Below are 24,695 nucleotides of genomic sequence, written 5' to 3' on the forward strand. Positions count from 1 at the left end.
TTATCCAGCCAACCTGAATAACTAAATACTGTATACTTATTCTAATGCTGATCAATGCAATATTAGGAAAGGACAATCTCCAGCCATCCTCGCAACAGGACCCATGCATTCAAATAGCATTAACTTGCACACGCCACTGAAACGTTAGCAAATCAAACATCACGTAAACAATGAGGCCAGATGGCACAAGTTAACTTGCCGTGATTCACGAAATCTGTGTCAAGCTTGTGCCATGTGAGGACAGACACCCTCATAACCAAACACAGAGGGCAAGACAAACAAGTGTCCCACTAGGGTGAACACTTGTAAACACCTGCTCTTTGAACAGTCATATAACCTCTTAGATGGCAACACATACTACTCGAATAATTTACGCTTGAAACTATCTAATTGACACCCCACAACTGTTACCCACACTCCTCCTTCACAGCGCCAACCAACATCTAGTTATCTAACAGTAGCAGCTAAGGATATAAAAATGGTCAGACAAATTGATAGTTTGTCTGTGTAGCTTGCCACTTGTCACTAAACTCCTTGATGCAGGCCTTTCCCCATGTTGTGTGGTGTTTACCATTTTCGCTAGCTCAAACCGACGGCTATGTGCTGTGTTTTGTTAATGAACAGTCCGCAATAACGCTCTGTTACATTTCTGGTTAATGAAAACATACACCAGGCAACTGACCTTTGATAACGTTAGCTGCAAACTATCCAGTTTGATGAAAAAGGCTAGTGTTAATCACTATACACAACACTCCTTGCTAGCTGGGTGTTATTCAAAAAGATAAAAACATCATGACGCTAGCATCTGCGTTGGCTAACGTCAGTGCATACGCTAGCGGATCTGCTAGAAAGCTAACAGCGCTGCTAGCCAACTTAGCTAGCACAGTTGATAAACTCACAGTAAACAATGAGTAACAAGTATTCCCACTTACACAGACGGTACATATCGCTGTTGTAGATCCGAACTTGTGAACAGACTGTCACTTGCGAGCGCAGTTAACGGAGGCTTTTCTTGTTAGTGAGGTAATCCATAAATAATGTGTGCAGCACGCAGCAGTGATGTTGTTCTTGTCAACTCTTCGTGGACTCTGCTGGCTGCTAGACGGGTTGCCAGGTTTCAGCAGAAACCCCAAACAGGAGAAACGTTGTTTTCCCCAGAGACTTAACGATGAAGCATACACGTACTGACGCAGTTATTTGAGTTTTACATCCTAGCGTGACAAGGTTGCAATGATCTGGACTGGTGACATGCAATGAGCAACTAAGTGCATAGAGTTTTTGTTGTTTGTTCTTATTGGAGCCAACTGCATCCTGTTCTCTCTATTTATTTATTTTTTCTCAGCATCAAACTTGCACATTTTTGTAGTGCAATATGGAATATAAGTCAAACCTAAATCATGGGTTGAAATGGAAATGTAATAAAAATATAATGTCAGATGCACTCAGCGTCCATATCAACTCAACAGGCTGCTGTAATGACTGGTTTAGCTGTGAGTACAGTGAAGTGCCACTAGAGGGCGACAGAGTCCACGGAAATAAATGATGCTTTTGGGCGTACATGAAGTTGTTTTTTATCTGGTTTTACACATTGCATAGTTCAGTCTTAATATGACTTCGGACATGAATCAGTTAAGATTTTGAATATTTTGTAGCCTTTATTAAATAATAATAATAATAAGAGGAAGAATAAGAAAGAAAGAAAAAAGAAATAAACAGTCTAAAAGGTGTATCAGCTGTTCTTAAGTTGCTTTACCCTCCATCACCCTCCTGTGCATGTAATGGTTCTTATGTGCAATGAACCAATAAAAATGTATAGCCTATAAGCATCAAACATAACCTTATTAGTAATTACAGTCAATTTTTAACTGGTACATAAAAAATGCTTATATTAAATGTACATATTAGCCCACCATATGTAAACTCAACAGGAATAAAGTATCTGAACTTGAAATAAGAACTCAGATTCTCAGTAGAACACATATGCCTTTTATTATCAAATATCTGAACATTGCAGTGAAGGTAGCCTATATACAGCATTTTATCTTCACATTTATGAGTGCACAAATTTCATATCAACAGGCCTTTAATAAATAATCTGTAAACACATAACCTCAGTGTAACGGCAGATACAGTGATGTATGCACAATGAAACACTGTTTAAAAAAATTGAAACAACCTAAACAAATGCTTTGGTGATTTTTAAATTTTAAATACAGAAATACATAACTGGGGTGGTGGAAAAATATATATATAATCCAGGAGAACAGATGGACTAAAGACGGAATAGATGGAATAAGCCAGTGTCTCAGAATGTTGGTGCTTGTTGTGCTTCACATGCCCCTTGACCTTTGAAGTCATTATGATCTTATTGTTTCTGTCTTGTTTATTTCCCATGTCACCACAGAAGAAGAAAAATATGTAAATTTTACTACATTTATCACCACCGAGCCAAAATGGGAGTGCACAAAACAAAAAAGCAAATCTCTGGCAAATGAGGGACAACCAAAGTAGCAAAATAAGAGGCAAAGCATTCAAGGGTTTGTGTAAAAGGAATAATAGGCTCCCATGCCTTTGGATGAGGGTGCTTCTTTGCTATAGGAGCTACTGTCGGCAGCAGAGGCCAAGTCCTCACACTTGATGTCAGAGGGTGAGTCCTCTGTGCTGGGACCATTGAGAGACAGACGCCTCCGTTTGCAGGCCGAAGAATAAGAATCAGCTTTGTCAAGGGACAGAGCTGATTGTTGTGTCTCTGTCCAGGAGGAGATCAGGCTTCCACTGCCAATCACCTCCTCTTCTATCTGTGGTTTAACTTTGTTTGAGTCTTCGGGGAAACCAGCATTGGGACTGGGCCTGGGGGACCAAGGCAGGCTGGGAGTAACCTTTCTCTGGTATGCCGCTCTGGACCCCCACCCTGCAGACATAGTGGTGAAAGGAGAGTCTGGGTAATAGCTGAGAGCGTGGGATGTTGGCATAGACAGGGATTTGATACCATAAGGAAGCAGGGAGCTTGAGTATTCCCCTTCGTAGGGTGTCAAATCTATCTTGTTGCTGGTGCTAGTGCCATTTCCCCCTTGCTGCATTGAGGTGACAAACCACCTCTGTGAAGCTCCATCTTCTGTCTGAGGTGAGAGGAGGCTGTTAGTCTGCGGCACAGCTCTCTCGCTGTTATAGAAGCGATTCTGGGGGAGATTGTTGACAAACTGGTCCTGGAAGAGGGGCTGCATGGTGTAGCGGGCCCCGGGGACAATCTGGTGGGCACGGGGGGAGTCGGTCGGAGATGGAGTGAGGCGGTCATTCTCTGGAGCTGTGTACATCCTGGAAAATGCATGTACATATGAACTTGAGGTCAAGGAAGGGCAGTGTCTGGGTGAAAAAAAAATCATGGTGTGAAAACATCTCTCAAACTGAGTTTGCACACGCACATGAAACAACAGGTCTTAAGTTGATACATTTCAAAAGAAAATGGCAACACAGTGAGGCATTTGATGTTAAAAAACTTATCATTTGATGTAATTCTGTGTTATACTGGTGAAAAATGCATGACAATGAAGTAAAAATACTCACGAATCATAATTATCTCTGAATCCTTTGGCAAAAGGATTGTGGTCAATTTTCAGTTGTGTAATCTAAAACAATGGAAGAAAAGGCTTCATATTGATATGTGAGGATAAAGAGAACAAATGTGAAAACAAAATAACAAAAAAACAGCAAAGCATTATGCAGTTACATGCCTAACCACGTGCATTTAAAAACTCTATAAGGAAACAGCAGATAGAGAGAAATTAGAAATTTCTACATGTCCACTGAATAAGCTTAAATAAAGAGAAATTACAAATGTAACATGCATATTATTCTAACACACCAGGGGTATTGGTCTTGGTATAACATTATTTAGAGCATAGTTCAAAAGTCATATCATGGCATAGAGGAGAATCACATAGGAAGGAGATGCTTACATCAGTGTTCTGGTAGGCAGTCACAGCTATATATTGGGTCTCTGGAAATGTGAAGCTCTGAGTCTTAAGGTCACTGCTGATGTCCTCCACCCCATCCTCCGTCACCTCCACGATGTGCAGCCTGGGCTGGTACTTATGCAGCGATTGCAGGACAATCATCTGCACATGAATATCATAAACTCCGTTAAATCGTCCGTTAAATTATAGCAATGTAGCCTAAGAGTTAAGTTATTTTCTAATTTTCTAGCCTACTATTTGTGCAATGACGGTCATTTTTTCCCAGGAGTGGTTTGCCCTACTTATCAATTTCCTTTCAAACACGAGTAAAACATTTTTTTTTTTAATTATAAAATGTTGAATAACCCCAAATTATGCTAGAGATTTACGTAAAACTATTAACCCAAAAGAGCGCCTTTCCCACCTCTGTTGCGTATTACTTATCAGGGTAGATATTTTTCTGTAGGCTGTAGGCTATGATAGATACATAATACAATATATAACAATTAATCACAGTTTAATGCAACAAAAAATATGTTAATATTTTTATACGATTTATTTATATCTTCGTTGAGGGTTAAAGGCGTTAGTTTAGGTTAATTCATTTATTAGTCTGGCATAGGCTACCTGTGAAGTATTGTGACTGGTTCCTTTGTTGTTCGTGAGTTTCAGTTTGCTGAAGGAGATTTCTTGTCTCATCCAGTGGGCCCCTGTGTTTGGAGATTCTGGGTGGATGTAGACTTTGTTCCCTAAAAAAAAAAAAAATCCACACATCTTCAAATTTTAAACTCCACAATTTAGGTTAAGTTGACCATTTAGTAGAATATGTATTGAAATAAGGGATTTATAGTCATTTCATATTGAACCTTAATTTCTAAAAGTTGCCTAAAGGTTACCCACAAAAATACGCCTTATTTGTAAAGAAATATTGTATTGTTGTAAATAGAAATCCTTACAATTTTCCCCATTCGTTTTTTCCTTTGGTTTTGTAATCGAGAGGGTTATCGACGATTTAAAACTTAACATCGACTCATCATTGAACAAAATGAAAATGCCAAATATCGACCAGTTTCAGTACCTTGGCTACTGTTGTCCGCCTTCCCACAGGTGACCCACTTGCCACCTTGAAATCTCCAGTGGTTTGGATCCGCCAGTACCACCTCCACAAACACGTTATAGTGCGCTGTCAGGTTGAGACCAGCTATGTTAAAACTGAGGAAGGGAAACATACGTCTGCAAACACAAAATAAAATCAAATTAAGGATGGACGTCTGTAGCCTGATAGCCTGTGCATAAGGTTTTTTAAGAAAAGACAGATATGCCTACTATAGGCTATATAGAGAGTATATAGAGTTGATTAATTTCCCTTCAAAATCAAAATAATTGTGTCAAGTTAAAGTTGCATCGGCTCCATCCTGCTTTCTCACCTGCCCTGCTTGGTGATGATCATCTCGGTCTGGTGCCGGTGGAATTTGAGCCACAGCGGCCGGTTGCAGAGGTACACCTGGGCCCTCATCCCCGGGCCGGCGCTGGGTAGAGTTATGTTGCTGAGAGCCGACCCTGAGCTGCTGTAGGGCGGGTAGATACAGCCGGGGCTCTGCCCGAGCTGGTACGCCGGGCTGAAGTGACTGCGGCCGGTGCTAGAGGAGGGAAACCCTGCAGGAGGCAACACGGAGCCCAGGTGGAGAGATGACGGGTACCTGCCTGCGCTGGACGGGGTGTAAACTGACCCACTGGGGGTGTACGGGATAAAAGAGCAGGGATTCGGGGTTTCTGTGCTTTGTTTAGAAACCGTAGGAGAGATATAGTACCGGTCAGCACCCATCCCGCCGTGCTCTGTGTACCTGCTGCCAGCAGTGGGATCGTCCCCATCCACAGCCGGAGACTTGCGCCTCTCATCCGCTGCTTCCTTCGTGGAAGAGAAAGTGCTGCTCTCCCCTTCACCGCCGAGCATGACTGCTTTTCTGGTCTTTTTTTTTTTTTTTTTTTTTTACAGAGGACTATTTCTTTCTTTGATCCCAGTTGCTCTTTCCGGTGGTCTCCTTTCCCCTCAGGAATCACCAGTTTTTATACCAAGTGCCCTCTGCAACTTCCTCTGCCAGCATCCACTGAGGTCTTAATTATTGAGACAGAAACAGATTAAAGTTAAGAGCATCCAAGGCTACAGGCTACAACCACAGTCATTGGGCTACCGGATTCAGCATCATTTGAAAGGCCTAAATCAAATGTCAGTTACATAATTTGCGTTTATACAAAAACACAAAGAAATGGAGGAAAGTGACCGTCATCATACCAAAGCAAATCATGGTGGGCGTAACAGGTTGTGTCTGTCAAGTCCATCAAACTTAAACTGTTGAATTTAAACCGTCTTCCTCTTAATAAAATCATTGATTTTTTTATTTATTTTTTTTTTTTGCAATAGATGTTCCTCCTCTCTTTCGCTTTCGATTTTCTTTGTTTTATAAACGTGCTGAAACTCAAAGCAGTCTATTAAAATAAGACACAATGTTGTTTTTTGGGGTTGAAATTCACAGAGAGGAGAAAATGCCATGAGACTAGGTCAATAGTTCACATTGCAAACACGATCAGTTTATAAAAGCCTGAACTGATCAGTCAGATAGGCTAAAGTGCAATTATTATTATTATTAATAGGCTATTATAATTATTTTTTTGATGATAGGCGTTATTGGAGGGGAATCGCCTCGAGGCAAGAGCCAATTTCTTGTAAATCATATGACAAACTTTAAGCAAAGCACAGATTTTTTGAGGGGGTAGTTTCGTGTTGTAAAACTGAAGTGAAAGCTTACCCACGATTCTTGAGATTTGTGGCATATTTTGATAGAATGTAATGTGAACCGCAATTTTTTCGGTGAATACAAATAGTGCTATTTTTGTTTTTTAACTACATATTTGGGGGGAAAAAATATCAGGGTTAGCAAAATGCATTTATCTTTACAGACATTTCTTTGTGAAGAAAAAAAGTCAAGAACTGCACAAATGTACTCATTTTCTGAGTAATAAACGGGGTTCTGTTAATCCTATATTATTATTCAGAGTTAATGAATTTGCATTCATTCATTTCTGATGCGGCTCTGTGTCCCACCGGGATGCCCGACGTGAAAAAGCGAAATAGCCAATTATTTTTCCGTTTGAAGAAACCTGTGATGTTTCTTAGATCAGACAGTTAGATGATAGAAACGACAACAATTAAACGTACACGATTCTATGCAAGAAAAAAAAAGAATAAAAGAAATAGAAATCAATAGGCTAAATCTGCGTGTAAAAGGATAAATGTGGTTTAAATAATTCCAATGGGTAGTATTTTTTTTTTTTGGGTGGTCGAAGAATATTTTAATTTCTTATTTTTAAAAACGTTAAATGAAAAAAAAAAAAGTTTAAAAAAAGCGTTCGGCATTCACATTTATGTATCCCATGTAAACAAATATCTAAAAACATTAACTTACCAAGCGATTTCACCTCCTGTTTCCATTCGAGAATCAAGTTCGAGACACAAGAAAATAATTTCAGCTAAATAAAAAACTATCTTAGGCAACATCAACCCGCGGAGGTGAGCCCATACTAACAGGACATCATGTTGTGTTTATGGCGGAGGAGGGAGTAAAAAGTAAAGCTGAGCCATGTGGAGGAGGACTGATCAGGGCGGAGAGGCGCACTCCCGCTTTCACCGCTGCTCTCTCCGTGTGGCCATGACGCACAGATAGCAGCCTATTATCAGATTCTCCCCTGATCTCCAGGGGAGGGGCAGGGGATCCTCAGCATCAATGCCAAGGTGTATAAAGAGAGGCTGTTCCACAATCCAGCCGCGAATTGTTTCCATCTCATCATCTTCACAAAGACATCACCGGAATAAAACTCCCATTAGGGCTTAGAGTGTCTGAGGGGGTCAATAGTGCAGAGTTTATGGTGATGCCATTAAATGTCTACAATTGAAAAATTCGCCTGTTGTAGACAGGGGGGGAAAAAAAAGAAAAGGGCATTAATGCTCAGATTTCTGAAAGATGGTGCTGGACAGAATATTTTAGCCAACTTTTTAAAAGTTTTAGCACATTCACAAAATTTAGCCTGAAAATGTATAAAATCAACAGTATGAAAGTTGCTGCTAATTTCAATTTCTAGGTATCCAAGAGAGATAGAGAGGCAGCCATTGTCATGCTTTACCTACAATAACATGTTGTACAAAATGTGTCAGACTGTGAAATGAGAACTTGGCAACCTCGCTGACAATAAGACGTAAAATATAAAAATATTAAACACAATTCTGTAATTTCCTGTCAATGGCCACACAGATGGAACCTGTCATGATTGAAACTCAGCTGTATCTCTGTCTTTGTGGTATAGTGGTTAAAGACTAGTACAGGAGCCCCCCATATCAGTGCTAATGGGGCTGAGGAGTAAGGAGCCCCAACTAAAGGAGCAGTCAATGCATAAAAATGAATGAGTGTTACACTGCTACTCTGTGAATTATGAAGAAACCCATTTATGTTATCACAACTGATAATGGCAGAGGGAAACATAATACTTTTTATTTAAAAAAAATCTGTATAAGAAGCTCTAAAACTGAATTCACAAACTTGTGTCTCTCTTGACTGTTCTCTGTGTTTCACTCCAATAAAAAAGCACAATGCTAATGAGGAATGTAGCCCAATTGTTGCCTGAATATACACATTCCTTTGTCACAAAAGCACAAGGAATTCACAGATCATTTTTGGCTCTTAAAGAGAGACTGTTTTCTCCTTGATTCTACCTACATCCCCAGCTCAAAGAAAACCAAATTCAGACTTTCAATGATGCTGAATTACTGTGTTAATGGGGAACCATTTAGCCGCTCTTAAGACTCTTATACCAAGACCCAGACGATGCTCAGCTGCTGCACTGCTCATGCCTGGAGAAACGTTTGCATAATAAAGACAGTGAGAGGATTAATGGAGCAGGTCGCCACCTCTGAAATAAACACAATGCACATCAAATAGGACAAGTCATTTGTTTGGGTAAACTATTTGAACAGTAAACAGTCTAAAGCTAATACGCCTTTGCTGATAAACTGATTGAGTTGTTGGAGTATTTCAGGAAGTCATGAATACAGAGCAAGGAGTCAGAGATCTTGGTGTGCACATGTGGTTTCAGTGGACCTACATTTACTTGAGCCAGGTTTTTCTCCAGATTACCTGTTTCCTCTTTGTCAACTATGTAATGTTTTTTTGTACTGTTACATGAGTTCATGTATACATGGGTGGATATAATAATAAATGTTTATTCTCAAGTATCAATTTGTATTGGGCTAGAACTCAAGCAAAATTAACTCTGTCTCTCGCTCCCTTTAGCTTTCTCTTTCTTTATATAGCATATCCATCTGACACACAAACACATACGGTCATGTGCACTGATGGTAAAACCAATGAGTCAGAAGTGAGAATGTGTGTAGTGTCAAAAAGTTTCTATTGCAGTTTCTATATAAGCTTCTGCTTGTCCCAGCAGTGCAGGGGCTGGCACCCTCACTGACACATCAAGTGTTTCTGCATTCAGCCTCCTTCAGAAATATCTTAAAGCCACCCCTCAGCTTACAAATGTGTTTTATGTATTGTCACTTCACTTAGATGTTTCACTGTGAAGAATGATGTATGTGCAAAGTTTGACACTAAAGGGCTGTTTTCACATTCAGCTGCCGAAGGTTTTTTTTTTTTTTTTTGAATAAAAAAAAAAAAAAATTCCACCTTAAAAAAAGTTAATATCTGTTTAAGTGTAAACTATATTTAGAATATTTTCACTGCTTTAGCTTGCTTTTAGACAACTCTTTCTGATGGGGAACTTGACTGAAAAAAGAAAACTTATCTATACTCTCTTAAAAGTCAGACTCCATTAACAAAAACAATAATTCACAGAAATCGCAGAACACTGAAGCTGTTTTTCTACCTCTGCCTCCATCAGTTAATTTATTTGGACTTGGATGTTAGTTTGTTATCTTGCAACTTTGGTGTTTAAAAGGGTAAGTTTGGATCCACCAAAGGGTATCAGGGAGTGACCTTAATTGAGGTGTGGTCCTGCTCCTGAAATTATGGCAGATATTTTCAATTAAATCTGAATTTAACACAGGTATGTACAAGCACGATCTTGTGACATCACAAGTTTGGAGCCAATCATGGTCTGTTATGTGACTTAAAATGGTCAAATATGCAACCTATCAAGTGTGAGGTGGAAACCTGAAACATCTAGTGAACATATACTGAGACGGGATTTTGTCAGTCAAGTAGGAGACACTATGTGTATCGTAGTGCAACTTTTGAAATAAACCAAATAATGCATAATCATACATTTTGAAGATTTCAAGGTAGAAGATGGAGTGGATGTAACATAATAACACTTTTTAACCAGGTAATTGAACTTTCTGGTAAAGAAAAAACAGACACAAATTATTGGACAAAGCCTTAAGACAATGTCTTTAAACATGTCTGTAGGGGATCTTTAACCCTTTGAAACCTGGAGCGATATCACTTTTTTCGTGCTGCTTTCAGACACCTTTCACGGGTATTTCAACTTTTGAACCCTTGACAAATTTCATTCAAAACCATGAGAAAAACGGTAATAAGCAACTTGGTAAGATATTCCTCACAAATTGAGAGAAATTTGTAGATTTAGAAAATTATTTTTAAAAAGCAATGGCAAAAGTATATTTCTGATATTATTATATTTACATTTTAAAATTATGTTACATAATTATTATAATTTGTAAACACTTTCTCCAGATCATTGCCCTTTTAAAGAAAATTTTCTTTCTTTCTTTTTAAAAAAATATTTATTTATTTATTTAACAAATTTTCTGGTAATTTGTAATTTACCTTTCTTTCATTGCTAATTGGCGTCTCTCATATTGCTAAAAAAAAAACCAAAACCATTTACTCAGGTTTCAAAGGCTTAAAAGAAACTCTTCAGTATTTGTCCTGTTTGCATCCTACCCCGCTCTCTATTTTACTACAGTATGGTACTACACTTTTTCACGGGAATAACCCATTAATTATTTATCATAGCTCCCTGTGATGAATTTCTACCTTAAATTACATCATGTCATTACCAAAAACAGTCTTTAAAAATCATTGCCATACATCACATAATGCTGTTTGGTTATCATGTGTTTATTGGGCAGTCTCTATAATGGCCTCGCTTCTCTTTCTGTCACGCTCGATGAGCAGCTTCCCCTAGCTGTGCCTGCTTTTTGACACGTCTAAAGGGCTGTTTCTGACATCTTGCCATCCTGCCGGCCACCCCTCCCGCAGTGCTCATGCGAGGCAGGAGGAAAAAGCTGGTGACCTGGCCATTGCCGCCCTGCCCTAGGCCACTGCCACCCTGCTGGCAGCAGAAGGTCTGTTGGTCTGAAGCCATGCCAGGAACTCTGCCCGCCACAGCTTGTGATGTCACGACAGACACGCTCTCAGACCAGAGCTCCGATTGGCTGTGAGGGTTTGCCTTTCTCACTTCCTGGGAAATGCCCTCTCAACAACTTACAGACATACAGACCTAATTAATTATCACATTAATTGAATGTGATCTCAGCTTTCTGCCCTCCTTGCTGATCAGCTGCCTTCACAGATCATGCAGCAAAGCATAAATATGTTCTCCCCCTTTGTGATTCAATTTGCATATGATGAGAATTGTCAACATTTTGTAAAAAAATAAATAAATGTTGCAGCCAGTGTATGAACATTTGTCATTAAAAAATTGACAGCTCATTTTTTACTTCCTTTTATTAATTAGTTACCAGTGCATAAAGACCGGACTTGATTTGTGCAAAGTTTTTCTTGTCAGATCAAAACTTTTTCATGCTCAGATACACTTGAAGAGTCTGGCATTAAAGAGTATAAAAATCTACATATAATATGCAAAAGCAAGTAGTGAGTGTAATGATAAACTATTAAATACATGTTTTATATGATGCAACGTACATGTAAGTACAACTTCTGGATAAATACCTGATAAAACAAACACACTGAGACACTTCCACAAACTAATTCAAGTTTTTACAGCAGGGCTTCACATGGCAGAAGGTGAAGGCCTCTAGTGACCCACTTCCTTGCCCCCCCCCTACGCTTACATTTATGGTTTGGTCCTACATCCTGTTAAGAGTAGCAGCAGGAGCGGACCATCACATTTGGTGCTCAGCGTGGGGGCGGTTGGTGAGCTGTCATGTTCCAGCTATCCCACGGAGATACACTTCTGCCTCTTCGCGAAGATTTGGTGTTTTCTCATTTGCATTTGCTAATGAGATCCAGTTTGCATGACTTTATACTGGGAGGCTATCTCTCTGAATATCGCTTTACAAATACAGGAGGTGGATGGAGACCTATTTGTTTAGACTTTATCAACCAATTAGTCCCCAGTGAGATTAAGGATGCCCTTTTCAGGAGTGATCTGGCCAAGAAGGTGGCAGTACGGTAATGTTAGTAAACTTATTTGTGAGTGCTCTTCTCATTCTTTTAGTTTTGGATTCTCAAATTTCGTGAAATACATGAACCCCATTAGCATTCTGAGGTATCAAAAACATGAGTCAGTGGTGAAAAATGTAAGAACGTCACAGTAATACAGTAAAAACTCTTGTTTTGGTACTGAATTAAGGCAAAGGAAAGGTTTGTGTGATCATGTATTCCCAGCCTAGTCCAGTCTTTGAAATTTGTTCAAACTAAAAGAAAGACACTTCAGATTTCTTGTTTTTGACTGTCTGTATTTGCTACAAGAGAGCTTACTATTCACTGATGATCAAGTGTCTGAGCCTGGCCCTGCCAGTTCACCCTGATCACAACTTCACACAAGAGATTCATCCTCCTAGAAGTCTTCCTCAGCCAAGACCCATGACTCCAAATCCAAATCACTTGTCTGAGGAAAAGTTGCAGAAGTCTCAGGCCAGTACCAATTAGGGCCTGTTTAGAGCACTTCCTCGTTATCACCCAATCTGTACTGTTAAGAGTTCCTGCCCACCAATCTGCCAGTGTCAGCAACTCCCCCCCCCCCCGAAAAGTCATAATTTGATCTAAGGTCACAGTAATGAGCTAATGTCTTGACAGAACCAAGTTAATCCTCAGATACAGCGATATGTTTAGGACCATACAGAACGACATGATCTAGACTAATTGTACGTTTCCGCAAAGCACGGATGCAACATTTGTACATTTCATACATTTGACGTAGTTAAAATACTATGAGCTTTGTTTCTAATAGGAGGATGGGATGGTGGATGGTGTGATATCTAGGCTAAACGGCATCCAAGCAGCAGACAGCAGCAGACCAATGTTCAAGAGAGACCAAAAGAAGTGAGTATTTTATAATTGAGTTTGTTGTGACCACACTGTGTATAAAAATAAAGGTTCAGTTTAAAAAAAAGATCAAATCTACGCTAAACATGATGTTCTCCCAACTCTAACCCAGTGTTTTATGTGCTTATGTGCACCCCCCAAGTGAAGCACCATCACATACTTACCACTGCAAGGCTGTTTATCTCTGGCTGACCTCTGACCTCCTTATCAAAAAAAAAATTCCTACAGGGTCTAATTGAGCATCATATTTTATTAAGCAAAAGTCAGCCAACTGTTCCTGATCCATGTCATAAATTCTGTAAAAATATTTTAAAGGTAAGATTTACTGAGAACATATTGGTTGTCTTCAATTACTGCCATGTACTAATTTGCTTACTGCATTTGGTCCTGAATGTGCATATTCTCACACAGAGCATACATAGAGAGATATGACCAGCAGTAACAATGCATCAATATGATAACCCAGCAATAGCAAAAGAACAAATGCATTCTCTGTATTGTCCTTCTCTCCAGTGGAGTGGAAAGAATATTTTCTGCATTATATCCTCTCTTTGAGCCGAACCCCGAGCATGTTTTTTTTCTCATATGGGGAATCTGCTGACTGTGGTATCACATTATGATTAACAATTTAACTATGATCCCCCTCTTTCCCATTGTTATTCCACAGATGACTGAGAGTAAGAACGGAATACCAGCGACGGCACGCAGGCTTCATTAGATTCATTGATTGATTTATTGTTTTCCATGGTTGTAATCACTTCCCCCAAGGTAATTTGTAAGCTCTTTATGGTTCAGAGGTATAAGCCTGAGAGTTAATTAATCGGCTTTGTTTAGAAGTTTGGAAGTAAAAATACCTGTCTGAATTGGTAACTGCTGCGAAGGCAACAGTCCCTGTGACTTAAAATCCCTTGTTTACCACTACAAAAGATCAAAACTAAGCAGGTAAACAGACATAATCATGTCTGGATGATTTCTAGATCCTTTGCATTTACCTTGAGTCGTCTTTACTCTGTTAATTGTCTTCTTGTCAGATGCAAATTTAGGATTATGTCATGTTTCAAAAGACACAGTCTTCAGTATCTTCGCAAAAACTACAAATCCGGCATTAAAAGTTATTGATAAAAATGCAGCCAGTGCACACCAAAACACAAAGAATCCAACCCCTCAGACACAATTCCCATTTTCCACCAAAATGTTTGTGCAAATGCAGGTTTTTAAAACATACGAAAACTCAAAAACTAGCTAATTCAATTACCAGTAGACAAGTATGCCCTTTCTTCCCCAGGTGTGTCATAGTGTGGGGAAAAGTGGGACTGACTATCCAGGACCCCAATGTGAGAGGGGCTCTTAAGAAGCCTAGAGTGAAAAGTTTGGTATAGTTTACAATATTTTTTTTCTTTTTTATTTAAGTCATTAGTGCCATAACCTAATTAAAACTGGCTGAATAAATCAGCTGAAAGACAGAACTTTGTATGAAAAAAAATGTGGATGCTCTGAGGCCCCTTGCCTCCAATTAAGGCACAAAATGGTTTATGCCATCTTTGCGATAAGGTTCACCTCTAGACTCAGCTAGAGTCGAGTGAGTGACTGCTTTTGCTGCTGGAGCATCAATGTAACCAGTCATGTTTTGTGCAAAAAATGGAAATCAGGGTTCCAAAAAAGAAAAGAAAGACATAAAGTAAAGGGAAGGAAAGCTAACTTATCCAGCAATGTCTTTATTGATTTTAGCAACAATGACAAACACATGCACAATACCAGTGCATGTATATATGTATGCACAAATTCAGAAACAAAGAAAAGCAAAAAAAAATGGACGTATGACCAAAATCTCAGTATGATAACTGAATATTTAACAAACATCTAATCCACTCCCACCCCCACCCCCACCCCAAAAAAGTAAATAAATAAATAGTAAAAATAAAAACATGAAACAAGGGAGGAATGCCCAGAATTTGGTGCCTTGCACCTGGTACCAGAAACAGGTTGTGTATCAGCTGAAAGCAGCATTGAGACCAGTGAAGACATAAAGGTGTTTACTTCTTTTTTATATCTGCTTCTAATTCAGTTTCTTTTTCAAACAGGGCAGAGACAGACAGAATTTTTAACTGGGATGACAAAGAGTTGTAGAAGTTACGGATGGTCATTCCGAAAAAGGGGCAAAAAGTAACATGTCCACCCAAGTGTTGTGTTTCCATCACTACTAAATAGAGCTAATAAATTCTTACGGCTACAGCAGAGTCATTCGTCCCATGAATGGATGCTGATTGTAACCTTTCCCACCAAAGACAAAAGCCAGATGTTTGTGGGATTTTCTTTTAGTCTAATGATGGGAGCTTATTGGTGTAAGTTGACAATGAAACTGATATACAGTAAAGACTCTGAGATAATTCAAACTTCTATAATATTTTTTAATTATTTCAACAAAAAGCATTTTTACAGTGCACTCTCACTCCAGACCCATTTTGTGCTTTTATTCTTTTTTTCAGCCACTTAAATCAGTCTACTTTATCCAAAAAAAAAGGTAAGAAGTGTTTACCCCAGAATCTGATGACAGTACTTAAATGTCCTGACCCAAATCTTTGCTCTTGGCAGAAGTGAAAGTGACACACTTGTCCCCGCTCCCCCTCACTCGCAAAACCTCTGATATTGTCTGGCCTTTGTCAGTCTTAATTGAAGTCCTGGCTTGCTTTAATTGGCTTTTCGATGGTATGTGAATGGGGACTGCTGTTTATGGGTTAAGTGCATCTTAATCAGAGCTTTAATCCAGTCATTAACAGAGAAACATGAGGTGTTGAGAGGAGAGGAGAGAGGTTGATAATTGAGAGGCTGCTTCCTTGCTCCCCGTGCTCTGTGTGTGCGTGTGTGTGTGTGTCTGTGTGTGTGTCTTTGCTTTATTTCTTACTTTAGAAGCGCTAGGGGATATGCAGGAGAAACTGGCGAGATGACATGGGAAAATCTTTGAAATATGTCAGTGAAATTTTACACGGAGTATGTAAGGATAGTAACATTTGATTTTTCAAACTTGAAGCTACTATCCGACCATTTTCCTTATGGTAGAAGAAAAAACGCAAAGGATTTTTAAGATGAATAATATGCTCTCTATGGTACTTTCAACACAAAATAAAAACAGTCAGAGAATTTTTTTAAAATAAAAAACCCCATCTCCTTTATTTTATATTTGTATTTTGATGAAAACACACACCACCACTGATAGTAAAAATAGATTGTTATTGTCTACAAAACACAACTCCACAACACCCTATTGCTCAGCTGCCACATTCACACTGAGTTTTTCTCGCTGTATATTTTAGCACCTATCCCCTGTGTGAGGCTTGTGTTCTTCCGTACCCCCACTCTTGTCCCCGTCTCACACACAGATGCACAGAGCGTTGAATCTACGGGTCTATATTGAATAAACATGCTGCTTTTACGTAGATAGGGTCCTGATTTGCATCATCCTTTGCAGGGTGTATTTTTCACCATTTTTAGTGTAATTTATCATAGACATACACACACTCACTGATCCTATAAAAGCACTGTCAATTGCTCACAAACCCTCAGTGCTAGTCACCTTCTTGGAGAGGATCATTGGCAAATACAACTCAGAAAATATACTCTGCTGGTGGCACAGAAGCTGAGAAAATAAGGCTACTGAAGAGGAGGTTTATTTAATATGTGTGTCCACTAAGATTGGGGTTAGTACTGGGGGGGGGGGGGTATTGGTATTGGTATTGGTATAATACAGGAAAAAGAGAAAAATATGATCTAATAAGATCCATTAGCCTGAATTATTACCTCAATGCTGAGTAAACTTTGAGCAACATTGTGAAGAGACATGTCACATAATGAGTAACACAAATGAGCAGCAGGTGTTACTTGAACAGTAGAGTTACTTTAGAGCTTGCTATGCTATGACAGCCAGCCGTGCACTGTGGTGCAAAATTATCATTAGCAAATGTAATCATAATCATAACTACAACAAACTTCCACAGCTTTTATTATCACTACCGATTCTAATACAACTGTGTAAAGCAGTTCTGTGTGTTGTTTGTCCAAATGGTGTTGCCACACCCCAGAGGAAGCAGATGCTTGGTTGCTCTCGGCACCCTGCTCAGGACATATATTGTCCCGTCGCTCTGTTTCATTACTTTTAAATTGTACTAAAAGGTGGAAAACTAGAATGCAATACGTTTTACATCTGCTATATCACTGTCAACTGTTACAGATTTTTATAAAGTGTTAGTATGTCATAAAAAAGTCACAGTTTAGAGCACTTTTCCTGTGCAGCCCTCAATCATCCCTGATCTAAGATTTTTATTTGCTCTAAAATGGTCAGTTTAGCTGTTAAGTTTCCCCCCCAAAAATCTTGGGGATAATTCCCCAGGAGGTGTTAGCTGAAAATGAAGAAATAGGTTAATAGTTAAATAGGTGATTACGGTCCACCCATATTTTTTTTTTCAATGCAGCTGACTTGATATCAGGTGTAAGAGCTTAGAGTTTCAGCTGCAAGTGCCTGGAGATGCCATGTCTCTTGTACATTTTATACTGGAGATACTCTTTTTTATGTCAAGTCATATATTAGAATTATGATCTACACTGCAACTTGTTTTTTGTTATGTCACTGAGTTATAGGTTACACTGAGTGTTACAGTGTTTTTTTAAAGTATTTTACTCTGGTATTTCTTTGTTATGCTGCTAAAAATTTTGTGTGAGAAAAAGTTTATGTTATGTTACTGGGTCATGTTTAGGAGATGGATTACTTCCTTGAAAGGATTTTTTTAAAAATGTTTTTTAGATGGCTAGGTTAAAAAAATGCGTCCATAAAACTTCTTATCAACAGCTTAGTTGTAGGAAAAGACAACCTTGGTTGTAGTAATGCTTTCAGGATCAAACGTGAAAAAGTGGTCATGAGCAGTCTCTAGTTTGTATTGTATCTGATGTGAATCTAGGATTGAATTTGCTTAACGAACCCCTTGTTGTCACACATAAACTTGTCTTTTAATTGCCATCAGTTATACAAATTCAATTCAAAACTTGATGACTATCAGCTATCGGCAAGATCCACTGGAACCCAACCCTTGTGTCCAGTGTTGTGAATCCATGCACATTGAAATGCTAGAATATTTCCAGTTTGTGCAACACCTTGTACATTGTCTGTGTGAGCGTTGTGTTATTAAGTGTATTATTTTAAGGTGTGAAGGGCCTGGTGACAAGATGAACACTGCCGACCAAACCTTACCTCTCCCAAGGCTTTATCACACAGTGAGAGTGTGAAACCATTTAGAGGCCATTTACAGTGCGAGATGACACGTCCACCCAGGTCAGAGGGTCTCTCTCTCTCTCTCTCACACACACACACACACACACACACACACACACACACACACACACACACACACACACACACACACACTGTTTTTTGGGAGAGCAACTGATGAAGATCTTCAAATGCAAAAAGCAAAGTTTCAGACAGCTGCATCTGTAGCATGACTAGACTGACAGACTGAAGGCATAATGGCGTCTGGACAGTGCTTTGTCCATTTAAAAGTCACAAATGTGATTTTACTTGCGCACACACACAAGCACACGCACATACGCACACTGATGCACATATGTCGTTACTTCTGAGATGTTATAAAAACCTCTCTTTTATCCATTAAAAAACTATCGATCTTGTGCTTTGCCTTCTCTACTTGATGTTTTTTTTTTTTCCTGTCATAATGGAAAGTCTCCCCGGCCATTTCTTCAGCCTATTCTTCATTTGGAGTAATTATAGATGGAGAGGTAAAAGATGTTTTTTCCCCTTTCTTTTCTTTTCTGCTTCCTACCTATCTTCCTCTCCCCTGCGTGCATTCAGAGGCGCTCTCACCACTGCATTCTTATTAGGGACATGTCTGAAAGGCTCCCACAGCATGTGGTGTCCTCTGACCATCCGCTATGGCTGCCTTTTTGTTGGCATTAACAAGCCAAGCAACCAAGGATAGCTTTTCAACAGGTACAAACTTTTCCTTTTAGATAATTAACCGCATTCAGACACTCAGCGCAGTGTAGGCAATGTGGCTACAGAAGCCCAGGGAGGATCATATTCTAGAAAAAAGGACAGAGAAAGGGGAGAGAGATGGAGAAAAAACTTGATCAAAAGACAAGATGTTCTCTTTGGTGTTGTTTAGCGCTAGTGGATTCTATACCAAACCCCTATTCAAATGGCGTGGTCTTCATTTCTGCTCTCCTTGTTGTCCTCATTTCTGTCCTCTTCATCTTTTCATCAAGATGGACCCTGTGATGAGGGAAAACTCTGGTCATTGTGGAATGGTCAAAGGTTTGCTGGCTTAATGAATGGGAGAAACACAAGAAGGGCTGAATGCTCTCCCTCGTTCCCGTTTGCCTCGCGCACGCAAAAGCTCCGGGATGCCTCCTGAAGAAGGCCTCCTCCATCCATTGCTGTCTCGTCTCTTGTTAAAGGGGGCATAAAGCGAAGGCAGAGGGGAAAAGTAATTTTCTTCTCCTGTCTATCCATTCTTTCGGTGGGTTTCTTCCACTTTTTGCTGTGTACTTTCATAAAGCTTATAATTATCTTGGCGAGAGCCCCTCAAGTGAGAACGAATGGGGTCTTTGTAGCCTTCTCTCTTCAGCCCTCTCCTGTTTCTGGGAAGAAGAGAGTCATATTAACATTTGGTCTTTCCCTTTTACAGATGCAGTGAGAAAGCCAGATGTGTCTCTACTTAAAAAAAATCCTTTCAACAAGTTAATTTTATATTTTACTGAATCACCACTGAGCATGTCAGAACAGGACAAGAGAATAATGCAGAAACTGGAGGAAGTTATCAAACTTTAATCTGATATTTATGGTTTATTCTATACTTATTAGTTGAATTGACTAGTTGAATATGTGAGATGTGCATCATTGTTATGCAAAACATGCAAAACTCAAGACTGAGAAAATGTGCTATGTTCTTCCTGTTTGTTATTCCTATTTTAAAATGCACAGAAGCCCAGTACAAAAAAATTGCACAAAATCAACCAAACCCTAATCAGGTATAACAATAGCTTCAGCTATAGTGACCTGGAAGCAGAGATCACTGGTCTAGGGTCAAACTCCCCGTCCATTATCATTTATGAAAACTGCACCTCGGCTCACCCAAAGCCTCCCCCGATGCCTCTGACCTCCATCCCCAACTCTTCCGGCTGATTACTCCTAATGTAATTTTAATTAAAAACTGTGGTGTCAAAGGGTTTAGCCTGCCTGAGAAGCGGGTGCAGATTGTGGCACAGTGGCAGACCCCTTCACTTGCTTGAGAGGAAATGCATCCTGACATTGCTTGGGTGGTGCCAACATCACCAAAGTAGCAGGAGTAAAGGGCTTTTTGAATAGCCCATTATGACTTAAATCTTCTTACAAATATTTCTGTGTTTTCCTAGTTGTAGAAACAGAACATTTTGTTCTTGCATGTATGATGTTGATGATGATGAAAGAGTGACAGTGGCAGTACATATTGTACTTGTGTGTTATATTGCAGCATTGGCCTTCATGGTGCCGGCCCTGATGCTGTATTATGTGAATGTCATGACCTGCTGATGGTGATATACTGTACTTTATTGGAAATGGTTGGTATTTGAAAATTATGTCATATCTAATGCTCATGAAGTTATTACAGGTCCCATGGAATTATGGTGGACACTTATTAATCTGCTTCTGTGGAGCTTGAATGTGCATAGGTGCAAGTCACCCTGTGCACAGAATAATGACTGTTGTTGTTGTTGAATGTTTCTGTATCACATTGTTTATACTTTAATGTGTTTGTCCTATGTTTTTTTTCCACTTCCTGCAACACAAATTGCCCTCTGGGACAAATAACATAATTGAATTGAATTGAGTGGAATTGAATTGAATTGAATTGAGTGGAATTGAATTGAATTGAATTGAATTGAATTGAATTGAATTGAATTGAATTGAATTGAATTGAATTGAACTGAATTGTTTATTTGATACATATAGATATTATAGAGATTTATGACAAAGTAAAAAGCTCACACCTCTCTTTACCATATATATATATATATATATATATATATATATATATATACCATATTCAGACAAGCATCAGAATATTTAGAATCTTGCACCAAATAAATCAGAAAAAAAGTTAAAGCCACCAAGCTGTGGCTCTAACATCAAGTTGCACTTAGTTGACATTGACAATAATTACCACTGCCAAATGTCACAGGGGTGACCTGTGGAAGGTGCCCCACAGCAGGACTCAACAGCAGAGGCCTGCCTGTAGGTTTGTAATCCCCTCACCCGAGTCGATGGATTATCTGCTCTCCATCGACCCTGAAGAGGCTCCCTGTGGCTTGGGCTTAAACACTCTCTAAAATCTCATCTCTACACCCCATCTGCTGGCCGTACGACGTCTTGGAAGTCACAGACAGCGAGGAGTGAGGCAGCACAGCAGACGAGGAGATCAGAGCACATAACCCCTCCTTGTTGCTGTGATGGTGTGGAGCAGATAGAAATCTTTAGTCTAGTTCAGTTTAGTTGTGGTAGTCACCATACAGGATTAAATGTTTATACTTTATTCGGTCCCACAAGTTAAAATCTGCCCTTGTGATAAAGGTTTTGTCATTCACACATTTTCCACCACTCTTTATAGTGATTTTAATGGATTCTACATTAAATAACGACTATACATAAATCATGTATCAATAGCTGTTTTTTCTAGAGACTCACAAGTGCAAGAGGTGTTAGTGTCAATGACCCTTTAACATTCTCTGACAGGGGCCTTGTTTCGTGGCCGGTCAGTGGACAGTTGGAGGAGCTGGTGGTTGGCCCTGAGCAGTGAGGCATGTAGTAAGAGGGTTTAACTTTGCTAACCTCCTTCTGCCAGGTTCATGGGGTCCCGCTGCTTGGGTAATATTGGATCAGTGTTGGGAGCCCGTGCCCCTGCCATATAAACCAGCATGCTACCTGGGGTAGTGAGCAGTTTCCACTATAGAGCCAACTGGGCTTGATACTGGCTTACTTGCTCTCCTCCTAAGACACAGAACTGATTCCTTTTCTATCCTGTAGAATATTCTCCAGACTAGAATATTGTTTTAGATGGACAGTTTGTTAAGATTTTTACTCTTCCATTGCACAAAACACACATAACATATGAGGGAGTCTTGTAGGTTTACAGAACTGGGAATCAATACATACTGTTCAGATTTCTATCCTTAAAGGCTGAACTGACAAGATTTTTCCTGTTCCAGGACAAAACAATAATATGCAGTTGTTTTACTGAGCACGTTTCTTGCTTATTTAGTCAGTAAACATCTGTAGTTGTTTGATCATTTACATAGCTCTAGCTAGTGCTACATTTCTGCACTTTTTTTCACTTATCATTTTATTATTTGTGTCCTATTTGTCTTTGTATGAATGTCCTGTTTGTCTATATTTCTGTCCTAATGCTGTTATGTCTTAAGCAGGTCTCTCTTGAGAATAAATGTCTCAATGAGATTACCTTTGTAAATAAAGGTTAAATAAAAATAAAAAAGGAAGTGAAAAATTAGAATTCAGCTTTGATGTTAGACCATTGCATTGCACCTATCTTGTTCTTTGTATTTTGTTTGACAAAATAAAACCCAAAGAGTTCACATTTACAGCTAATAAGCATTTGGTGTTTCTGTGTATTTTTTCTCCATTCACCAACATTTTTATAAGAACTGTGTTCAAACAAGTATATATTGTTTGGAAGGGAAAATGTGTGTTTTCTTTGTGTAAGGGGTGAGCAGCATGAGTATTTCAGTAGGCAGGAAACATTGGCAGGGAAAATTATGAGAACTCAGTGAGAGAAGCATGCAAGCTAACTCTGAATATTATAACTATATACTATAAAAAGATACACTTAATATTTTGTTTCCTAATAAAGAAACCTGAAATGATTCTGTTGTTTTTGCTTAAAGAAATGCAGACAGTTTGAACTTAGATATTAAACATACACTGTGTGCATGAGTGATGGGAAGTCATTATAACCCTTTAACTGATGTAATCGTTCAGTTTGCTAATGCCACTTGGTCCAAATCAGAGATTTTCTAATTATTAGTTTGTATTTTCCATTTGCATTTTCTTTGTGTTTCCATTTGTATTTGTGAAGAATTGAGGGAAAAAATCAATATCATCAAAGAATCTGATTTTCTTTGTTACCCAGAAAAGTAGATAATGCACGCTTACTTTCATTGTAACATACATACGAACTTTATCAAGAAAATATTACTTATATACATATTTCTGCTAAATTGCCATACACTGATTGATTTACCAATATTATGAATAGAGTAAATTCTCATGGTTTACAGTGTTTTTTTTTTTCTTAAAGGAACATACTGCTTGTGGGGTAAAATTTCAAATAAAAGCTCATGTTTTGTCAAGTATTCAAGTGATAAAACATAATTTTTCTCAGATTTGGTTCAGTGGTTGTGCAGTCATTCGCATGTGCTCCACTTGGCCCTGTGGTGGAAACTTGGCTAGTGCTGCAGTTTGGAAAGATCTGCTGATAATAAAATCTGCAGATGCCCACCTGGTGTCAGGAGGGATGGAAACTGAAGAGTATGCTGTCTGTCTGGGAGGCGTTTGCTTGGGCTTGGGAGATGTGTTTGTCCATCTGCTGTATGTGTTTAAGTCGAACAAAATACAACAACAACAACAACAACAACAAAATGTACTGTGCACACAGGTAAACACCTGTGGTCTGTTAAAAGAGTTTCTCTTCTACTTGTAGAAATCACTGTTTTTTTTCTACCTTTGATTTGCAGATTAAAAGCATGTAAAGTGGTTCGTAATGTCAGAGAGCCGTGAGAACTTCAGGCAGACATGCAAGAGATTCTCTATATTCCCTCTGCTGGTAGTGTGAGTGGGTGAGTGTGAGTTGTGAAGGCGCACTTGGTGTGTATGTGTGGTTTGTATGTGGAGGTGGGTAGCTTACACTTTTTTTGCTGTAGTCTTTAGTCAACAGTATGTGTGAAGCTTGTCTTTTTCTTCAAGGTGTGTGTACATGTGTGTGTGTGTGTGTGTGTGTGTGTGTGTGTGTGTGTGTGTGTGTGTGTGTGTGTGTGTACCTGTCGCTTTGACTGAACAGGTGCGGCCTCCTTGCATGGGATCTAGACAGCCAGTCCGCCATACAACTGACTGTGGTCAGGCTCACTGTGCTCAACATGCAGTCTGTGGTGCAGGCTCACAAACATTGTGGTTGGATGTCAATGTACTTTGAGCGGAGTCTTCTTTCACCATTCTTTTTGTCTTATTCCCCCCATGCCACTTCATCCTTATTTATTGTTTTGCATGTTAAAGAAGAAAGACAGATGAAACTTTGATCATAGCATTCAGTCATTAAATTTGGCAAAACTAACAATAATTCAGCCATAAATTGGAATACTTTTAAATTTG

At 39.1% G+C, this 24,695-nt stretch overlaps 2 protein-coding genes and 1 long non-coding RNA gene across 6 annotated transcripts in view; all 3 read right to left on the reverse strand.

The window, feature by feature from the left end:
- LOC121945878 (ankyrin repeat and IBR domain-containing protein 1-like) overlaps window positions 1-1,276 on the reverse strand; it is a 76,914-nt gene extending 75,638 nt beyond the window's left edge. The window contains exon 1 of one of the 3 annotated variants that reach the window (XM_042490241.2): window positions 933-1,272. The gene's annotated coding sequence lies outside the window, so the exon portion shown is untranslated. Of the gene's footprint in view, window positions 1-932 lie in introns of all 3 variants that reach the window. The other 2 variants (XM_042490243.2, XM_042490245.2) reach the window with 2 other exon arrangements.
- Window positions 1,277-1,963: 687 nt separating this feature from the next.
- On the reverse strand, window positions 1,964-7,656 carry LOC121945090 (eomesodermin-like). Of its 2 annotated transcripts, none has more exons than XM_042489110.2 (7): window positions 7,418-7,656; window positions 5,381-6,068; window positions 5,032-5,186; window positions 4,581-4,702; window positions 3,957-4,115; window positions 3,565-3,626; window positions 1,964-3,315 (listed from the first exon to the last, which is right to left on the reverse strand). In XM_042489110.2, exons 2-7 carry the CDS (start codon window positions 5,905-5,907, stop codon window positions 2,532-2,534), a joined length of 1,809 nt encoding a protein of 602 aa, XP_042345044.2. In that variant the 5' UTR covers window positions 5,908-6,068; window positions 7,418-7,656; the 3' UTR covers window positions 1,964-2,531. The 2 variants fall into 2 exon arrangements, with proteins under 2 accessions (XP_042345044.2, XP_042345043.2); XM_042489109.2 differs by having other exon boundaries at window positions 1,964-3,363.
- An 11,730-nt stretch (window positions 7,657-19,386) lies between these two features.
- LOC148188214 (uncharacterized) lies at window positions 19,387-24,565 on the reverse strand. The gene is made up of 2 exons (XR_015777878.1): window positions 24,368-24,565; window positions 19,387-19,918 (listed from the first exon to the last, which is right to left on the reverse strand). It is a non-coding gene; the product is annotated as an uncharacterized LOC148188214 (long non-coding RNA).
- Between the last annotated feature and the right edge of the window lie 130 nt (window positions 24,566-24,695).

This window comes from Plectropomus leopardus, chromosome 11 (assembly GCF_026936395.1).
Source record: "Plectropomus leopardus strain MGB_pleo_1.0 chromosome 11, ASM2693639v1, whole genome shotgun sequence".
Lineage (NCBI taxonomy): Eukaryota > Metazoa > Chordata > Actinopteri > Perciformes > Serranidae > Plectropomus > Plectropomus leopardus.